General features: G+C 37.0%; 1 protein-coding gene across 5 annotated transcripts in view; it reads right to left on the bottom strand.

The window, feature by feature from the left end:
- LOC138692936 (zinc finger protein 235-like) overlaps positions 1 to 21,616 on the bottom strand; it is an 84,195-nt gene that overhangs the window by 59,834 nt on the left and 2,745 nt on the right. For 3 of the 5 annotated variants that reach the window (XM_069816332.1, XM_069816327.1, XM_069816325.1), the window contains exons 3-5: positions 20,694 to 20,831; positions 17,685 to 17,767; positions 5,988 to 6,840 (exon numbers count right to left, since the gene is read on the bottom strand). In XM_069816332.1, coding sequence (XP_069672433.1) covers positions 5,988 to 6,036 — 49 coding nt within the window. In that variant the 5' untranslated portion in view covers positions 6,037 to 6,840; positions 17,685 to 17,767; positions 20,694 to 20,831. Of the gene's footprint in view, positions 1 to 128; positions 278 to 5,987; positions 6,841 to 17,684; positions 17,768 to 20,693; positions 20,832 to 21,616 lie in introns of those variants that run through there. The other 2 variants (XM_069816329.1, XM_069816330.1) reach the window with 2 other exon arrangements.

Genomic DNA, 21,616 nt, shown 5'->3' on the forward strand with positions numbered 1-21,616 from the left:
TTTGTGATGTAATAAATGAAATTAGTCGTACAATCATAGGATAAACAAGTAAGATCCAAATGATAAGGGCGTCCAGTAATAATAACACTAAATGCAAAAACTGGCAATATTCACGGATGCCTACTTACCTCTATGAAGTAGCGTATTACAATAAAAATTAGCTTATGAACCACAAATCATAATAGCTATAACACCAATTATCAAGAACAATAAAAGATTCCAGGTTATGAAAAGTTTACACTGCGATCAAGGCAGCCGTGACTAATGAATAATCTAGTTCCTAAACCCAGATAGAATTTATTAAAACATATTTAAAATTAAAATATAAATAACAGGGAATTCTCAATCTCCCAATTATTAGATCAAGACATCTGAGATTTATTGAAGAGAATTTAATTGTTATATATTATCAGCAAATATCCAGAACTGCTCCTGTCCTTTCCTGACAAAGACATCACAAAAATAAAAAACTTACTTACTTTTAGAGAAACCGGCAGTTCATTGCCGCCCTAATATAAGTCCGCCATCGGTTCCTATCCTTAGCAATATTAATCCAGTCTCTATCGTCACACTTTCGAATAGGAAAAGAGCAAAATTCATATAATAAAATAGTGCTATATATGTGATGTTATTCAGAATGAAACCCGTTGAAATCTGATGATTGAAAATCCTATATTTTATTAAAATCAATGATTAGGGTGAGATTGTCTATATCGTACCACTTTTAAGTTCCGGTTTTTTATTTTTATATGCAAGGCCCCTAGAATATTTCAACTTAATTATCGCTCAAAAACTACCTTTATTTTGTGTAGTTATGGTGGATTATAAATGAAGACATTATTACAAAAACAACCCTTGTCAAAATTGCTATTTTTCAGGAGAACAATAAAAATAAATAGAACAACACATGTCAGCTGTTTCCGTACAACTGGTGTTTATCCTTGTGGCTATTGCACCTGACATATGTCATTTTTTAAGTCTATAAACATTTGAAATAGTAGCAAATGTGTCCTTAACTCAATTTAATTAAAATGACTAGGGCTGTTTTTGTAATAATGTCTTCAAATGCAATTTTAACCTTTCTTTCACAGCATGCAAGAAGTACTGGTACCATTATGGTAACTAATTTCTCTAATCGTACCTTGCAGTATCCGAAATGGTACCCAAATTAAAGCCAAAATTTAAACAGGTTGTATACAAAATTAACGTCATTAAATGTGACATTCATTACTACAAAATGTTACATCACCTGAATATAAATGTTATATGTATTTACGATGCCTAGATGTACCTAAATGATAAAAATAATCAATACAATATTCACACTTTATTCTAAACAGCAACAAATAATTAACTATCTACAAATGATATAAGATTACAGACAGGTCCCATATTAAATACATTTCCACAATATTTAACATTTGTATGTAGGTAGGCCTATAGAAAGTTAAAAAAAAAAAAGTTTGTGACGTACTTTAATAATGCACCAATGGTTCGCAAACATCACACATAAATGAACGCGGGTTTGCCTTTTTATTAACACTCGACACTTTTCATTTGTCAATTTATTACAATCAGTGTACCGAATGATGTCTTCGCAACAAATGCTATACCAATATTCTCGATTGGTTTCTATGATTATGTACTGTACTTCGATGTCGAAGATTTCGACTCTCCATCTTCTGCCTTTTAGTGCCTTTATTAGATTCTCCTTCTTTCGCAATATCCAGACGCTTCTTACAGCAGCTGGATGTCAGGGCAGCTACTTCTTGCGTCTTCCTTCCATGTGTTTCTCCTCCAGATGCTTTTGGGTTTCGAGTGGTACGTAAACAGACGCTGGAAACCCTGGGGAGATGGTTGCACTTGTCGATTAGTCATTTGGACCTGGTTGTGCTGGTATTCTATCTGACCAGATTTCCTGTTGTCATTTGGCACAAACTCATGTTCTGAGAACACTGATCTGTCTACTGGCCATTTTGTTTATAGTCGCAAATTTTGCATAAGCTTCAGCAGCAATAGCGGCGACTTCAAACTGTGTCACAGCTGTCCCTGGATTTCTTCGAACCACTTTGCCACATCTCAATCGTCAAATGTTCCTGGAAGCCTAAATACCGTTAACTCCAAAGGCTGAAGACGACAGGTCGGTATGGCCTGGCAAATGAAATAGAACGACACCATTTTCTCAAGGCTGGATTGTAAATACTTGGCGTGTGCCCATCTAGCAGCAGTCAAAGGTTTCGACTGTGGAGTTGGTTCCACAAAGTAGATGAAGTACAGCAGCGAGGTTGCTGTTGATGTAACAACTTTTCCTTTTGAAAACCAGCATTGTCGGAACAAAAATCCTAGAAGCGCTAGAGTAATAAACAGCACTTGTATGAACATCTTTCTCACTGATTAATATGAACCGATTTCGTGTTTTCCAAATTTTATAAACATTTTGAATTTTCCGATAAGATATTACCGTCATGTATAATTTTATTTTAATGGCCGGCTATCCTTATATAATACGGTACAGTATGTGTTGAGCTATGCAAAAACCTTTTACATATTTATTGATTAAAGTTTTCAGCTCTAATGAGACATCTTGAAATCAATTTGTAGAATATGCTTACTGAATAAATTTGATTAACAAACATGTGTGTATAGGAGAATTGGAGGCATAGATCAGGCACTATGTTAGAGCAATTGGATACATATATACACGAATCATGTGATAAAAACATATTAAAACAAACTTGGTTAAAAACATGTATAAGAATTGTCTAACTAATAAACCATTGTGACTTCGATGTCTACGTGTGTGATTGTATTTATATGCCTTCTGCACCGAGTGCAAAGTTGAATCAGAGACATAAGAAAGCAAAATGCTTCTTGTTTCGATGTGAAATTATATCATAACTTTTAATGTGAATTAGGTAAACATATATATAACGATATGTAGCAAACTTTAAATAGCCGCTGGCGTAGCTCAGTCGGTTAAGGTCTTTGCATGCCGATTCGGAGTTGCGTTCGGGCGAGGGTTCCATTCCCGCTTGGATTTTTCCGAGGTTTTCCCCAACAGTAAGGCAAATGTCATGTAATCTATGGCGAATGCTCGGCCTCATCTCGCCAAATATCATCTCGCTATCACCAATCCCATCGACACTAAATAACCTCGTAGTTGATACAGCGTCGTTAAATAACCAAGTAAATAAAAATTTAACAATACCGATTGAATATTAAGATAAATAAAATTTTCAGTATTAAGAAAATTTTGACATATTTGTATTGGAAGGCGAGCTTGACAATAGAAATGTTTCGTGTAGTTAGTGGCCGATTGTAGTAAATTACATGGTTTTCAGAAGCAGGCTCAAAATATACGTAACAATGTGTGTCATTGAATCTGAAATATGTACGTAATTTCAATGAGAATATGACAACTATAGTCCCGTCGCTCTAATTTCCTGCAGCCAATCGCGTTGCAGGTTGGCTACATTTAAACATGTGCGTGTTGTGATTCGCTGATTCATTTCTTAAGGCTCGATAAATACTTAATATAATCGCCCGCCATTTTAGCTCTTTCGTTGGCGTTCGCAAAAAGCACACGATGACGTTATTTGCCGCTCAATTATTTGCTGAATTACAGTCCGTTTGATTTATTACCATTGGAGCTACGACATGATAATGTTTAACAGTGTGGCAAATAGATTCCTCGTCTGGTAGCTCGGCAACGAAAGAACAAAAATGGCGAACGTTAGTACCTACCTAGACTTTATAGAGTCTTCACTTTCTAAGACGTAAGCAAAAAGGCGGAGTCACGCTAGAAATAACAGCGTCGGGACTATAATTGTTTTGTGATACAGAATTCAATACCTTATTCAATATAACAGCAAAAAGTATGAATGTGTTTTAATGGAGAATATATCGTGAAAGGTGCTTTATTGGTAAGTCCCATGATGGGATTGACGGCACCACAAGAGCAAGTCTTCAGAACGATCAGAATTATGTAACCCCACCAGAAAATGAAATGAGTTCAAGAATGTGTTAATGGAATTCTCTGTTTGTTACGAATTAGCATTAAACGAGTGTGGCTTACAGAAATCTGTATGGAAAGATGAAAACCAAGTTACATGTAAACACAGCACGCTATGATATCAGTGTCAAAGTCTGAAGGACTAGTTAGAGACTTTGTACGGTTCGTCGAAAATAAACATTCAAGCATTAAAGTTACTGAAGTACACCTAAGATAAGTTGATTTTGGTGGGCGTTAAGTTACTTCTGTGTAAAATAATCCCAGCACTGTGCATCCACGCATCCATTAATCTGGCGCGGACTTACTCAACAGATAGTGCCTGCCTGTGTAAGTAATTTAGTTGGATAACATGATCAAACAATTTCGTACTGTTACCTTCAGTTGTCTGTTTTATTGCGCTACCAAAAACTATTCCTCCATTCATCTCATCACAGTATAAAAGCACAGTCTAGTACATACAGTCGCGAAGCTTGGGGTGATTTTTTGCAATTCTCGCGATAGTTGCTAGCCGCTTGGAGCGCTGTGTGTACTAGGAACAATAGACGTCACTGCCATCGTAATTTAGTACAGGCCGTAAGGCTAACCATGTGACTCGCTTAACCCGATCACGAAGGGCGGCGTTTCAACCATATAAATTAATTGGAATGCATAAAAAGTAACATATATTTCTCTAAAATGTAGTGTAATTGCATTAATAAAATTTAAAACAATGATTAGGAGACACTTCAGACATAATTCCTTGCGAGTTAAGGTGTAATATTATTTTTGGTGTGAAAATTACGTTGTTCGTATGTGTAATAGACCTACCTGCCTTTATTTCGATTAAATATTGCGAAATTATTGTACATTCATTTATGCACGATTCAATAATTTTCAGTTGCACCGCACGAATATTTAGATATGTTAAAATTATAGGTTATGTTTACTGTCCAAGTTTCCCCTTTCTGTCTAATTTTAGTGGTCTCCAATGCCCTGCCATTCATATGGAAATATTATAGGTTATGTTCAATATAGCTTATATTCCTAAATTCGCAATCATACATTATAAGAAAGCATAATGCCATGTATGATACTCCACACATTCAATTGGTCTGTACTTTAATACTACAATTGAGTATCACTGTATTTATCTACTACCTAAGAGACGAAGTAACAATCGTACGTACACTAATTTCATAAGAGTGGTATGATAAATTTTTCTGTCTTTATCAAGGAAGGTAGATGTGCTATATTAAAACTACAATATAATTTCTTTTTTATTAAACCTCCCAATAGCTTCCATTCTAAACTTAAAATGTTGATGCAAAAAGATTATGTTGACATCTAAAATTGTCTTCACATTAAAATAACAGTTTTATAATTATTTCTGCAACATAGGCTATTATGCAACAAGAAGTAAAGGAAACTTATGGACACATTACACTAAATAAAACTTTGGTATGATATGCAATAAAGTTATAATAATTCGCTGAGCTCCATACACTGAAATAGAAAACCCGAACATATATTACGGCTTGGTCTAGATGGAAAAGGCATTGACTCTGCCGTATTTCGCATTGTTGTAAAAAGTTGTGTAAACTGTGAAATGTTCGTTATCGGTGTAAATGGCTAAAATACAATAATTTGAGTAATAACATGGGACAAGGAGACGTTTATTGCACTATAAATTCTAAGAAAAAGAGGTCAGAGCGATCCTGATGGCTAGCAACTATCTATGGATGCACATTTCAACTGTCTATGTTTGCATATTTAGTAAGTATTGAGCTTCGGATCTGTATATACTAAACTGTGATAAAAGCATTAATGTTGTTTCAGGCCTCTATGCCTTCTTAGGGATACGCCTGAGTAAAAGCCTGCCACAAAGATCGCATTTAAATGGTGTCTCACCAGTACGCAGGTGTGCGTCGGTGCCTTTTGAGATGAGAAAACTGAGTAAAACTCTTTCCACAGACATTGCAAATGAAGGGTTTCTTACCACTGTGCTGCGCCTTATTCACTTTTAGACAACCATATCGCACTTGCATGGTTTCTCATCGCTATGCAAGCGTTCATGTCTTTTGAGATGAAAAGATTGCGTAAAACACTTCCCACAAACATTGCACACAAACGGTTTCTCACTACTGTGCTGTACTTCATGAATTTTGAGACTACCAGACTGTGAGAAACACTTCCCACAAAAATTGCATCTGAATGGTTTCTCGCCAGTATGCAGTCGTGCATGTCTTTTCAGATGAGCAGACTGCGTAAAACACTTTCCACAAACACTGCAAACGAACGATTTCTTACCACTGTGCTGGACTTCATGGATTTTTAGGTAACCCGACTGTGTGAAACACTTCCCACAAACATCGCATTCGAACGGTTTTTCTCCAGTGTGCTGGCGTCTATGTTTTCTCAAATAACTCGACTCCGAGAAATATTTCTCACAAACATCGCACTGGAAACGCTTCTCGCCAGTATGATGGAGTCTATGCCTCTTCAGGTCACTCGTTTGCGTAAAACACTTATCACAATCAATGCATTTGAAAGGTCTATCACCAGTATGCTGGCGCACGTGTCTCCTTAGGCAATTGCCCTGCTTAAAACACTTTCCACACACGTTGCATTTGTATGGTTTTTCACTACTGTCAACTAGTTCATGGTTTTTTAAGTTACTCTTTAGTGTGAAGCACTTTTCACCACATTTGAATGGTTTGTCACGAGTATGGGGGCGCAAATTCTTTGCCGAGGACACAGAACGCTCGACATCCTTACAAATAGTCGAGTGGTCTTGATGGACGATACTTTCGTACTCTGATGGTATGGATCTGTCATGAGTGTCTGGAACACTAACATAAAAATATGCCATCCGTCAAAAAAGTCACAATAAAAATAAGCATTCACCAAAAGCATAAAATTTGCAAGGTACATAATCATCAGACAGCAGATACCGAATGTTGGCTGTATGTCAGCTGCAGGGACGTGATGCCTTATCGTTGTATAGGGACCAAACATCCGCTGTCTGATAGTCACTACCATATATTGTTATCACTGTGCCGTTTATATTTCGGCACATCTTTCTTTTACTTTCTATTTCTGTTAGAGATTTCTATCTTTATATTTTCTCTGTTAGTTTTAATTATTCTAACTCTTCATAGATGGCTTGTAGTTTTTTCTTTCTCATCTAGTTCAGATGGCTTTACTCTCTACTTTCTTTTTTTTAAGCTCTGTTTCTGTTCCTATAACCTATGATGAGTTGAGCCCGGGGGGCCAGTAATTATTTGATCCGGGGAGAATTAATTATTTTGTAATAGCGCTTGCTGATTGGTCAAGACGATGGCGAGTTTCATCTCGGAATGTAGAGTTAGTCTAGTGGATGGGCTCATGGAGGTCAGACGCGTTAACAGGGTACAAGCTCCTACGTTGGCCGGGGATCGAACCGGGTTCGATAAGTTTACCAGGAGTTATATTGTACACCGTGTTGTGGGGATCCTGTGAGGTATCACAGAAGATATTAGTCCAGTGGAAGGACTCACTAAGGTTGAGGTGTACCGGCAAGTGACAGTGTGGTGAAAAGTACGAGTTGCTACGTAGGCCGGGGATCGAACTGGGTTCGATAAGTCTACCAGAAGCTGACAGTGCTCGGTGTGCGGGAACCTGCGAGAGAAGTGTAGAAGATATTCGGGTGGAAGCTAGCGGCGAGTTTTGGGATGTACTTATTAGTTTGAGGTGCTATCATTTTCCTGACTGATTTGCGTTCAGTCAACTCTAGTGAAATCCTGGTCGGTATTTATATTCTTGGTAGATCGTTTCTCTAGTTGTGACATACCTAAAAGCCTGCCTCTATATATCATCAGTTCTGTGAGTTGGTTTTGGCTTATGTTTAATCAAGTTTTTGGAGTAGAACGAATTTAAACAGTATGGAATCCACGACGAAGGGACGTTTGAGGGGTGACCAATCTGTATATAACGGGTATGTGTGTGGCGAGTGATGGTTATGTCAAGGTTGTTTGACAAGATGGATGCCAGCGTGGGCATGCAACTACCTATGTAAGGTAATTAGCTGGATTTGGTCTACGCCACACTGTTAACAGGATATGTTAAGTGCTACGGATTTATTTTGCATGTTCTAATAAATAGTTGTGTTTTATAGTGAGTGTGTGTTATCACTTGAATACCTCGACACATAGATTACCATCCTGATCATAACGATTCATGGCAGGGTTAATTAATTATTTAATTGTCTTGTTTTCCATCTGACAAGTTTAAACGATTAGATAAAGTGAGAGTGTGCCTGTGTGCGGTGCATCACTATCAACCTAGATGCGCTGCACAGCTGACAAAAGACATGATCAAAATGGAGAATAGATAATATTGAAGTAACAGGCCTGCACTATCGAAGGTCGTAAACGGAAAATTTTAGTCTTACATTATGCTAGTTACAATACATTTTGAGGTCAATTATTTCGATCAATAACATCACAATGTTAAATCTCACAACGACAATTCTCGCGTGTTTCACAATATGGTCATTTGAATCAAGCACAAGTTACTATGGCCATGTGTGCTCTTATCTCAAATCCTTCACAATACAGGAACACAATATAATAACCAGAATGCTTAAAGGAACGAAAAAGCGTTGTCACGGTTGAAACAAGGTACACAAATGCAGTTTCAACAAGGTGATGCATAAAGAAATCACAAAAGTTAACAATTCTGAGACCCCACCTAGAATTAAAAACAAACAATAAAATAATAAAAGAAATGCCATCAAAAACATATTATCTGATGCATTTATAAAATGCTCGGATGTAAAATATCCGAATTGTCAAGTGTGTTAAAAACATATAAAACAACGAATGTAACCTCCAGATGTAAGGGTCTGCAGGATAAGTAAAATGGGTCAATAAAAACTAACACGCCCTGTCAAGTCCTGTGTTCGATAAAAGTCTCACAACTGCATTTGTACAAATAAATCATTTCCAAGAGTCGGCGGAATTCCAAATTGTCAACGGACACGGTCAGATTTTCTACACTCCAATAAAAAATGTTCCATCGTAAGTGGAACACGGCACATATCACACTCCGGCTGAGGCTCGCCACGAAGGAGATGGCCATGTGTCAGATGACAGTGGCCAATCCTCAACCGGATGAGTAAAACTTCGTGTCGTGACGCTCTTGTGGACGAATCTCAAACTCGAACAGTATTCTTTATTCTTCGTAATTTATTTCCCTCTTGTGCAGACCATTCTAATTTCCATTGCCACCATAACGTATGTTTCAGGTAATTTTCAATATCTTGCCAACTCTCGCGCCAGTATACCTCAGACCCATTCATACTACTGTCTCTTGCTGCACCACCTGCTGCCTCGTTACTAGGAATGCCAACATGACCCGCAGTCCACACTACTCCAATCTCATAATCAGAGGTTAGGAGAGTGTGGAAAAGTTCCTGGGTTCTCAACACAAGCGGATGATCAGAATTCAAACGGTGCAGGGACTGAATGGCACTTAAAGAGTCGGAGCAGATAAGGAATCTGCCCCAGCGTTGTCTAATTAAAAACAATAACGTTCTAAAAAGCGTATAGTTCTGCGGTAAAAACACAACTGTACTGGCGCAATTAATATATAAATATCTGTCCATTTGCAACAAAGGAGCAATCAATACAATAATTTACTCGGGATCTATCAGTAAAAACTAATGAATAATTTGAAAACTGTGATAAAAGTTCACTAAAACGAAGTCTATAAACAAAAGCTCAGACTTATATCAAACATGGGACGTCACATAGTCCACGGTGGAGTGGTGGTGTACTCCAGTGTGCGAAATGTTGGCAGGTGGATGTGGAGAACAGAGAGCAGTTCACGAAACCGAACACCTGCTGGACGATGTCTCCGTGGATTTTCACTGTTTCAGCCGTAAAGAGATAGATGGTAGAAGGGGTCATAAGAATTGTGCTCGGGCTGTGAGCGGAGCTTGACAGCATACGAGCACAATAAGACATGACGTCGCCGATACAGTGTTGGTTCCCCCGCTTCACAATAGAGGCTCTCTATCCGACTCATTCGGAAGGCCCCTGTAGCGAGTCGTATCCCATGATGGTGAATAGTGTCTAAGAGACGTAACTTGGATTTACTTGCTGAGCCATAGATAAAACAGCCATAATCCAGCTTTGACCGGATAAGAGCATGATAAAGACGTAAAAGCACTATGCGGTCTGCACCCCAGCGAACCCCTGACAAAAGGCGTAAAATATTTAACGATTTCTCGCAACGCCTTCTCAAATCACATATATGCGCCTCCCACGTTAATTTATAATCAAGGATAAAGCACCAAAAATCTCGCAGTGTCTGTATATTGCAACTCCACTCGATTAAGACGCAGTTCAGGATGTGGAAGCAGTCCACGATGGTTGTAGAAGTGGACACACCGCATTTTTAGAGTAGAGAATTTAAAGCCATTGCGAAGAGCCCATGCTGATAGCACGTTGATGACCAGTTGCAATTGTTGCTTACGAGATTATACAAGCTGGCGCATAGCGCTTGGAATACGGGTCTGAAGTGGTTCCCTCGTAATGCCAATTCCGTCGCTCGGAGCGCTGTTCCATCCTACATATTCATAGCAGAACACTTAAATGACATTGACATTTGGGACATTTAAAGGACTCACCATTGCTTATTAAATGCTTTGTACAATATTTTGTGCGAGATCGTGCGTATTTGCTTGTTTTCCGCACAGAACCAATACACGGTAAGTGTGAAATACCACATTCAGTATTCCCAACGTGACACACATAACAATTTCCCTCTTCTTACCGCTTAAGCGCGACATTCATTTTACTGCTTTAGGCTTTTAACATATTATTTTTAGAGACGTTTAACATAGTAATAATTATAAATTGGAAACTTACCACTGCAATTTCACCTAAATTGCAATGTTAATTATTGTTTTTAAATATTTGCAAAAATTAAGTAAAGTCTACTACTCCACGAAACTTATTGCGTTCCTGATACAAGTAACATTAAGGAAGCCGTGAAAAAATCAACAAGATTCCAGATGCCGATGTTATTACTGCAATATGTTATATAAATAATATTGTTAAAATATTAAAATGAAAAAATAAATCATTACATAACCTTACCGTTTGTTTTAAGTTCGCATTTATAGACTGGGGGGGGGGGGAAGACAGACGTAAATCACGGCTGCTGGAGTATAGTAAACACAGAAAACATTATATAGCAACAATGTTGAAGAAAGATATTTTGGTTTTCCGAAGTTGCCGTCATTAAACAGAAACCAACATGGAGATTTCATTGCAACTAAATAGAAATTCGTGTTTCAGGTATGTAATAAACGATCTTCGCACAAAATAATCTACGATACACGAGCGGTACGTTTGTTTTCATGTTCTCGGAAATTAAAAAAGCTCAACTACGTTTCGCTTTTTCAATCTTTTCCTCGAACATGAAAACGTCAACATACCGCTCTTGTAACGTATATTACTATTATGGATAATAGACGTAATTTCCAAACTTATACGTCTCAATTATATTACAATAAAAGGCTGTCATTCTTGATATTACATATTATAAACTAAGGTACTGTTGTTCAATTCATACACTGTACCATTTCGGAAATAATGAAAGAAAATTAATATATTTTACATGAACACTGTAGTTTACCCTTTTCACGTATTCATTTATTCATTCATTTATTATTATTATTATTATTATTATTATTATTATTATTATTATCATCATCATCACCATCACCATTATTATTATTATTATTATTATTATTATTATTCCAATGAATTAATGTACTGTATTATCTTCCATATCCCTGACTTCATAATTTATTCATTTGTAAGTAGGCCTAACTTATCCCTTTCTTTTTTAAAAAATATATTGACGTAGAAGTGTTATGATTTTTACTAAAGCAAACAGTAGTAACAATACATGATTAGTACAAATGTGCGATTTTTCTTGCACAACTTGCAGCGGTGAAGTAAATATCTAATAGGTCTGCTGATTAATCTGTTACTTACTTACAAATCGCTTTTAAGGAACCCGCAGATTCATTGCCGCCATCACATAAGCCCACCACCATCGGTCCCTATTCTTTGTAAGATTAATCCAGTAGTGGGTAGTAATAGCAAATGCTATGATATTTTAGTGTGTATAAAGAGTTTTTAAATTAGGAGTTAGAATTAAATTAATTAGGAAGTTCGACTGAATTATACGTGATTAGAAATGGTTTTCGAATTTGACCATTTCCTAAAACATAAACAAATATCTCAGGAATCTCAGGGAAGATATTTTCTAGAATTTGCTGCCCATAGGCATATGCGCATCTGCTCTCCCCGATCCCCATTTCATTTTTAGTAATATCTGAATCTCGCTCCCCTGAGCTGTTTTCTGTCGTCACTCATGACATGCCAATTTAATGAAAACATAAAGTAAAATTTCCGGTACACCATGCAGTGATGATTGTACTTTATGACGATTAATTGTAGTAATTATTACTTATTTTTTTATTACTCGTAATGTCGTAATAATATTTGATTTGGCTTGGAGGATGAGGGGAGTACGTTACTCTAAACTCGGCATGCTCAACGTTAAAATCGCATTGCTGCGTATGTTGTATCCTAAATAATGCAAATCGTATATGTGTCAATATTCAGCAATAATAATTAACTATTGTCGTGGAATATTTCGCTACGATAAATGATGATGGTAAATCATACTCTTTTCCTCGAATAACACTACTGATTGCCTTAAGGCAAGACAAGCTAAGAATTATATTAATTTGATTTTGATGATGATGATGATAATAATAATAATGATGATGATAATAATAATAATAATAATAATAATAATAATAATAATAATAATAATGTCTGAAAGTAGCAGAAACCGGTAGTTCACTTTCAGCAATTATAACAAATTAGAGGGAACGAAATCTGAAGAAAAAACACGGCACTAAAAACAATCAACTTGCCAAAGTAAATGAACCATATGAACAATATAGTTTGGAAGCAAAATTTTTAATTCAACAAATTCAGACTTTCGGGAAACAAAATTGTAAATTCCATTAAATGAAGCTGAAAATCTGGATACTGATATTTAACAAGTCATCAATAAATTTCAAATAAGACTAATATGCTTGGCATATTTATAATTTTCGTACTCGATCAATAATGCACAATTAATCATTCTATTTTCACGATACACAATGCTTAGTAATGGAACTATTCATCATTGCTTAGCACAGCGAGGTGAACCTAGTGGCAGAAATTGTCATGACACTCAGAGACCTACTCTCAATCGTGCTACGCGCCAGCTTGTATAATCTCGTAAGCAACGGTTGCAACAGTCGACCAATGGATGGAAGATATCGGAAGCTGTAATATAAACTGAAGTCATCAACGTACAAGAGAGAAGATAGTCGATCACCCACAAAGTTGCCAAATCCATTGATCGCAATGCAGAAAACAAGAAAGCTTAATATAGACCCCTGTAGAACGCCATTCTCTTGGAAATGTTCATTAGAAAGTGTGGTGCCTACTCGAACTCGGAAATACCGCCCTGCCATGAACTTCGTAATAACCCAGTTTAGAGAGCGAGATTCCGCAGGACTTAAAGCGGACATACGTATTCGAATGGGATAGTGGTCACTACCATGTAGGTCGTGAATCACAGACCATTCGAAATGCGTGGACAAAACTGGGCTACAAATGGAGATATGGTTCATGGAGTATGTACCGTATGCCAAGAAGAGCTGTGTTGCTTCCCCTGCATTCAGGGTAACGAGATTTAGACAGGTACATACCTCTGCTATCTTATTTCCTCTGTCATCATCGGAATTTGAGCCCCAAGAGCGGTGGGATGCATTGAAATCCCCCACTACCAGATATGGAGCAGGTACCTGCGAGAGAATGTCTTTAATGTCTACAGAGACTATTGAGAACTGTATTGAAGGTAAAGTTACTCTAGCGGCTATGCATTGATGAGGACTGTTAATATTGATAACAGAGGAAAAGATACTTTGGCGGAGTAGAAGGGCGCAATAGCCGTTGACACGAATACCGGCAAGGTGATCGTACCGGTGAACGTAGTATCCCGAGATACTCAGGGAGTTTTCAGGTCGGAGGTCTGTCTCCTGAAGACATAAAACACCAGGGATCTCATGATAGATCAATTGTTGTAGTTCTGTATATCTGCTGCATACACCGTTCACATTCCACTGTACAATATCAGTCATCTCAGGGAGCTAAATCATGCTGGTGGCTTCACAGGGGATCTTCTCTTCTTCTCCTTTAGATGGGAAGATGCCTTTGCGTGCGACTGCTTAGTCCTCGACTGTGGCAACTCACTTGCAGTTGATCTTGATCTAGGTCGTGACCGAGAGCATGACCTCGACCCACTACCCGAACTAGGAGTGCGACGTTGTGGTGTTCTACCAGGCCTAGAATTCTTCTCTGCTCTCACGGCAACAATCTTTCTAGGTACGTAAGGTCTGAAATCAAGCCCACACGAGTCGTCTGACTCAGCAGTCTCAGTGGCAGCGTCCACCTATGTCTAGGTCGTGGTCTCAATTCGCTTCCCAGGCATACTTGCAAGAGGTGGCGTCTGCGTGGATGCGTCAATTCCCTCTGTAGCCTTCTGCATTACTGAGGAATAGGACTCTCCTATCGCATTTTTTTTATTGTTGATCGAAAATACGCTTACGCGCCTCGAAATAGTAATATTATCTCGGATTCGAAGCTCGTGAATATACTTCGGACAATTTTTAGAAATAACAGTGTGGTCCCCAAACAATTCACACAATGCTCGGCGCCGGCACATGGGGAATCCTCAGGGTCAGCACTGCGGCACTTTGCACATATGATGTTGTTAGTGCAACGTTTTTGCATATGTCCGAATCGTTGACATCTGAAGCACAGCATTGGGTTCGGCACATATGCACGAACTGGTACACGCTCGTACCCAACAAGGATGTATTCTGGTAGGACAGGCTTTTCGAAGGTCAAAAAGACAGTGCTCAGGGGAACAGTCTGTCCGTCCCGCTTACGTAATAAACGGTAAGCCTTGGACACAGACTGCTCTGCCAGTTCTAGTTGGATCTCTTCATCAGACATACCGTCCAGAGAATCCGTATGCACTACTCCCTGCGTGGAGTTCAGCAAGGAGTGCCGTTCGACTTTAACAGGGTAAGACCCTAGCAACTTGGCTTTCAACAGCGTCTCACTCTGTTTTGGAGATATAGTCTCGACGAGGAGACTACCATTGCGTAGGCGAGTTGCATTTTTGACCTTCCCAACGAGTCCGTCGAGTGCGCGTCTCACGTAAAATGGACTGATGTTCTTCATAGTCTTTTCTGTTCCATCCAACGTGATACTAATAAAATTTGGAGATAGCACTTTAACAGTTACCTACTTTCTCAGGGTCCAGTTTCATTGTAACGTTCGTGATATGACCACCAGTCGTTTCTATTCCTGTCTTCTGTGTTTTGTAATTTTTTTTCTGAAGGAGGGGAAGAAGAGCGCGAGGGCATTTAAACTAGACCCCCCCCATACGGAACCGTCGGCGTGAGTCTGCCACGGGGGGGGAGGGGGGCGAAAGAAAAGGAGACCAAAAAATTCTTCGTGGTCTGTGTCGGCTATGAGGACCGCAGCTCAATAAGGACAACAGCAAGTTACACAGTGGTATTGATTAATGTAATCCACACTGTAAGCTGCTACGAAGTAATATTTCATTTGATGCACAATATTTTATACGCAAATGGCAACATAATAAATATTTAACGGCTATAATTGCACCTTGTGTAAAATTTGGTGATGCTTAGGCTATTCGTTAAATAAAATTAACGCCCTTTGCAAATGAAGCAATAAATATTTGCGTGATAGAAAATAATTAAACTAGTGATATATTAAAATAGTGAAAATTCTTCTGAATAGTTTGCTTAACTTTATTAAAACTATTATTAACATAATACATTAATTCATAATTTGGGATGAGCAAGTAGCACTGCTAGTCCAAACTGCGTAAATTCGAACATGCCAAAAAGAGAGAGAAGGAAAAAATATTTGAACTGAAACTCAATTAATTTCCTGCTACAGGATTCATAAACTCAACTTACTTCCTCTATAGTGAATGAATTAGTCCTCTTCTATACTACTACGATAATCTGTGAGCTTCTTCTGACAAAGAACAAAAATATAACAAATAGTGAGCTTAAAACAGAACTGAACAGGTAGACAGGTAAAGTGTGGATTCCCTGAATTCCTTTCCCCTGTGCCTTATCTGAAACGTCGACAATGCGAAAAGGCTCAGGCCTAATTAATTCGGATTAGCAGGGTTCTACTGTAGTTAGAGAAAATAACAACTAAATACATCAAATATAGGGAAAATTGAAAACAACAGATACATTCGTGACTTTATAAGCATAATCATAAGCATGATCTGATAACAACATTTTAAATATTGAGAGAGGCTGTAACAGCAAAACAATTAAACAGAAGACAACTGTAGTAAGGATAAACTAGATGCGATTTGCAAACTACAGAGCGTTCGCCTACAGGTGAGGCCAGGAAAGCGGCATGTACTGATACGCCGCTTTGTGCGCGCAGTTGTTGAGACACGCTCGACAATCAAGGACATCAAGGTCGACAAGTTATCAGTTGTGAGCCAGATGTTGCAGTATTTAACATGTACAGTGCAGTTTCTTGACACAGTTGCTTAAATATTCAGCGTGTGTGTAAAATTTGTTAACAATGCAAAATGCAAAATTCACGCTTGAACAGAGAGTTTTTATGTATGATGCATATGTGAAAACAGAGTCATGTAGAGAGTTGCGTAGGCAATTTCAAGTGAAATCTCCGGGTGCTCCAATTCAGGGTAGAGAAACTGTTAGACGTCTTGTTAACAAATGAAGGACAACAGGGTCGATAAATGCTGCAATTACTAAGTGAAAACAAAGAGTATTGACGGAAGAGAAAATTGATGAAATCAGTGCATAATTTACACGCTCTCCTAATAAATCTCTAAGACGTGTTTCACAGCAAGTTAGTGTTTCAAAAACATTAGTCCTTACTGCTGCTAAACTTTTAAAATTAAAACTCTACAGAGTATAGTATAGAAAGCGGAAGCTTACGGATAGACGATTCCTGCAAGCGACACTGCAGGCAGGCCGCTTTCCTGGCCCCACCCGTAGGCGAACGCTCTGTACAATGCAAAAAACAGGAAAAAACGTACAGCAGAAGACACTGCAATACACAGGCCACGATGTCAAACAAATGGAGGCTAGAGTGGCGGTAGTATTGGGGGTGCGATTTAGTAACAGTGGTGCTATTCATTTTAATGTAACTTCTATCTTTTCAATGTCAGTGTCAAAATATATTGAGTCTTTCATATCAATAACATTCGGATATCAGCACATCCAGCGATTTCTTTACAGCAGACTGCCAAATCTCCTGGCTTGTCTCTACATATAACAACTCATCATGCATTGCTTTCATAACTTCCTCCTTCCATGATTTCCGTTATCTACTATTTGTTTTTCGCCCTGATGCTTCCCATTTGTATGTCGTTATTGATCTTCTCTCACTCCTCATTCTAAGAATATGGCCAAATCATTCCGTGCCATAACACATTGGAAATTAATGTTATTTGTGATAAAGACCACACTCACCTATCGGTCACAATCTCATTTTCCTCAGCTGTAACTTCCGGGTTCAGCTCGTTCTTGGCTGCGCACAACTCATGCAACTCTTCCTAAAAAAAAAAATAGGGAACTTAACAGAAGTTACTACAGCCGTTAATGAAGTCGTCTAGAAATAAGGGTCATTTTGATAAAAATTTAAGAAGATAAATTGAAAATAAATGGAAAGTATATTCTGTCAGAATATGTACGTCATTCATAATTCCTAATAAAAAGCGCGTATGGGAAAAACCGAGGCAGATCAATGAATACATAATGACAGATGGGCATAAAACACAACAGTATGAAGGAAGCGAATCAAAGGCAGAGGGATATAAAGGAAGACGAAGAGAAGGTACACATGTGAAAACGCACAAATAAATAAACAAATATATAAATGAATAAATAAATAAATAAATGAACGAATGAATGAATGAATAAATAAATAAATAAATAAATAAATAAATAAAGAAACAACAAAAATGAATGAATGAATGAATGAATAAATAAATAAATAAATAAATAAATAAGTAGATAAATAAAGAAACACAAATGAATGAATGAATGAATGAATGAATGATGAATGAATGAATGAATGAATGAATGAATAAGTGATGAATGAATGAATAAATGAATGAATGAATGAATGAATGAATAAATAAATAACTAAGTAGATAAATAAATTAACAAAAAAGCAATCAAACTCAATAAATAAATAAACAATGGAAATGAATGAATGAATGAATGAATGAATGTATGAATGAATAAATACATAAATTAAGTAATTAATTAATTGACCAAACAGCAATCAAACTCAATAAATAAATAAACAATCGAAATGAATGAATGAGTGAATGAATGAATGAATGAATGAATGAATGAATGAATGAAAGAATGAGTGAGTGAATGAATAAATACATAAATTAAGTAATTAATTAATTGACCAAACAGCAATCAAACTCAATAAATAAATAAACAATCGAAATGAATGAATGAGTGAATGAATGAATGAATGAATGAATGAATGAAAGAATGAGTGAGTGAATGAATAAATAAATAGATAAATAAATTAACAAACAAACAATCAAACTCAATAAATAAATAAACAATAGAAATGAATGAATGAATTAATTAATTAATGAATGAGTGAATGAATAAATACATAAATTAAGTAATTAATTAGTTGACCAAAAAGCAATCAAACTCAATAAATAAATAAACAATCGAAATGAATGAATGAGTGAGTGAATGAATAAATAAATAGATAAATAAATTAACAAAAAAGCAATCAAACTCAATAAATAAATAAATAAACAAACAATCGAAATGAATGAATGAATGAATGAATAAGTACATAAATAAATAAACTGAAAAATAAGCAATCAAAATGAATCAATTGATGAATAAATAAATAAATAAATATATATATAAATAAATAAACAAACAGACAAATAAACAATCATAATAAATGAATGAATAAATAAATATATAAATAAGTAGATAAATAAATAAACAGACAAACAAAGAAACAATCAAAATGAATGAATGAATGAATAAATACACGCACAAATATATATAGACAATATAGTCATTCAGTGACTGTACTGCAAATCAGTTTTCATGACAGTAAGAAAGTCTATTTAGCTGAAGAACGTCATGTGTATTTACAAAGATATTCAGATACTCCAGTTTCTTATGAAAACTAATTTCTGCTTTCCTCTTAGTCTCCATTTTAAGAAAAGGACCAAATGAAGTCTGTTCTGCACAATAGCATTATTGTACTGAAGTTATGAATAACAATGCACGGGAGTGAACTCAGCACATTCTGAAATTCAAGTTCAGGACGAAGGAAGAATTACAGTATGTTGGTACCTGCATCCAGTAAGAGATCACTCTGTCTTAGTGTGACAAAAACACGTCTTGATGACTGGTGTCAAGTATTTGGAAATGCAAGAAGAAAATCAGAACTCTTTGTTGTTCTAGACTGTAAGCAAGACTTCTTCTTATTTCAGTGAAATAAAGAAGGAGATATTCCCTTTTTATTAAAGAACTATGCTACAGTTCCTCGTGACGCAAAATGATGAGCTGATCCACCCGCGGCAGTCATACTATGGTTCGTATGAAACCTACGTCATCGACATTACTTAACTTGAAGAACTGAAGGAGAAGCCCTCCTCTCCAAAAGGAGGCTTTTGACATCCCTCAAGCAAAACATGACTATTTGTAAAATTTTAAATCCACGAGCTGAACTACTATGCGGAAAATGTCAAGTGAGATATGAGGGGATGATATTTCACAAGCAGAATAAATAGAGGGGGATAATATAAAAATATCTGGATTTGTTTGGTTTTTCCTGGCATATTTTGTATATTGTTGTATTAATGCTTGTAAGTAGCCATATAACGTTCAGAAAAAATATATCACAATTGTTTATATATAAGCTCTGAAAATGCCCCTGAAGTTCCAAACTCGATCTTGAGCATTATAGCTGTGTACCCTTCAAATACAAGAAAGCAGAGAGACCTTTGTAACTGAAATTGTGTCTCCTGGTACTTATATTCCATCCGGCAGTGTAAATGTTGAAATTCAACTGTCTCAAATTAAAAAACTGCTTTCAAATAAGTTTTCATATGGAGAATATTCCTGGAGGATACAATTCATTAAACATCTCTGAAATGGTAGAAGACAGTATGGTTGTCAATTACACAGTAATGTCAAAACACAGAACAATTTAACACTTTAACCACTAAAAATTCACAAGACAAAATTAAAAAAAATGTATCCCTATTACCTGAACACTCACTATGTAAAAAAGTACATAATGTAATGTAAGTTATTTGAAATAAAACAATAAATTTTCCGCTCAAATCTAAATCACAAAGGAAAGAGAAATACAGAAATAATATTATCTCGATACTGAGAATATTAATTGCTGTCTCATAGGCAGAAGCACTGAGGCGGGTTGCACACAGACTGATGACCAGAATGAAGCCAACTCACCTCCACTTCGCACTTCAGCACAGGAAAAGTAAACGACACTGCCGTTTCTTCAGCTTTAGTCTCTGATATGACATCATAGGTGTCGTCCTCACATTCTGTCTTTATCTCAGATGAGTGGAAATTCAGTAAATTCGCTTCCTGGAGATCAAAACACATCATAAATCAATAATTTCTATTGCAGAATTGAACAACATTTCAAGATTTACAGGTTGCGCTTTGGTTCCACATGGCAGCATATGATAAGGATGTAAGTGGGAAGATGAAAGCAACTGTTTTGTTTTGAACAAACTATTGTGCCGTTTTAGTTTCGGCACTCTGTCTTTCTTTCTTTTCTTTTTTCTTCCTTATTTATGTCATTTTTCTTGTTGTTAGTTACCCTTACTTCTCATAGATGGCATTCTATTCCGCCATTTTAGGTCTCTTTCTTCCTTTTATTGAAAGCTTGTTTTCTTTCCGCCACTCATGGTCTCTTACTTCTCACGTATAAGGAGCGAATTTAAGTTGTCACGTGACATGGGCTTTAGATTTTCATTGGCCCTATTCACATTAATTATTAATTAGCGTCGGTTCTCCTTAGAGGGACGCTTGACGCGGTGCAGTCTGGGGTATGGTTGTGTGACAGCCGTGGAGAGCTAAGGGGTTTTTGTTTAGCGACTACCTGTGATGGGATCACGGATAACCCAGTCTGGGCAGGGACGTGTACTGCTGTAGTCGGGACTCGATCGGGGATAGTGTCTTACTACATGCAGAAGCGTGGCCGGGCTGTGGTGTGGTGTGCTGTGTGATAACGGAGGCATGAGAGTTGAAGAGAGACCATTGTTGTTTGGTTTCGAGACTGGCCTACCAGGGATCATAATAGGTTTTTCTACATCAGTAATTGTATGTTTCTTTTGATTAGTAGAAGTATTTTTGATTTCATACAG

Source organism: Periplaneta americana, chromosome 17 (assembly GCF_040183065.1).
Source record: "Periplaneta americana isolate PAMFEO1 chromosome 17, P.americana_PAMFEO1_priV1, whole genome shotgun sequence".
In the NCBI taxonomy this organism is placed as follows: Eukaryota; Metazoa; Arthropoda; class Insecta; order Blattodea; family Blattidae; genus Periplaneta; species Periplaneta americana.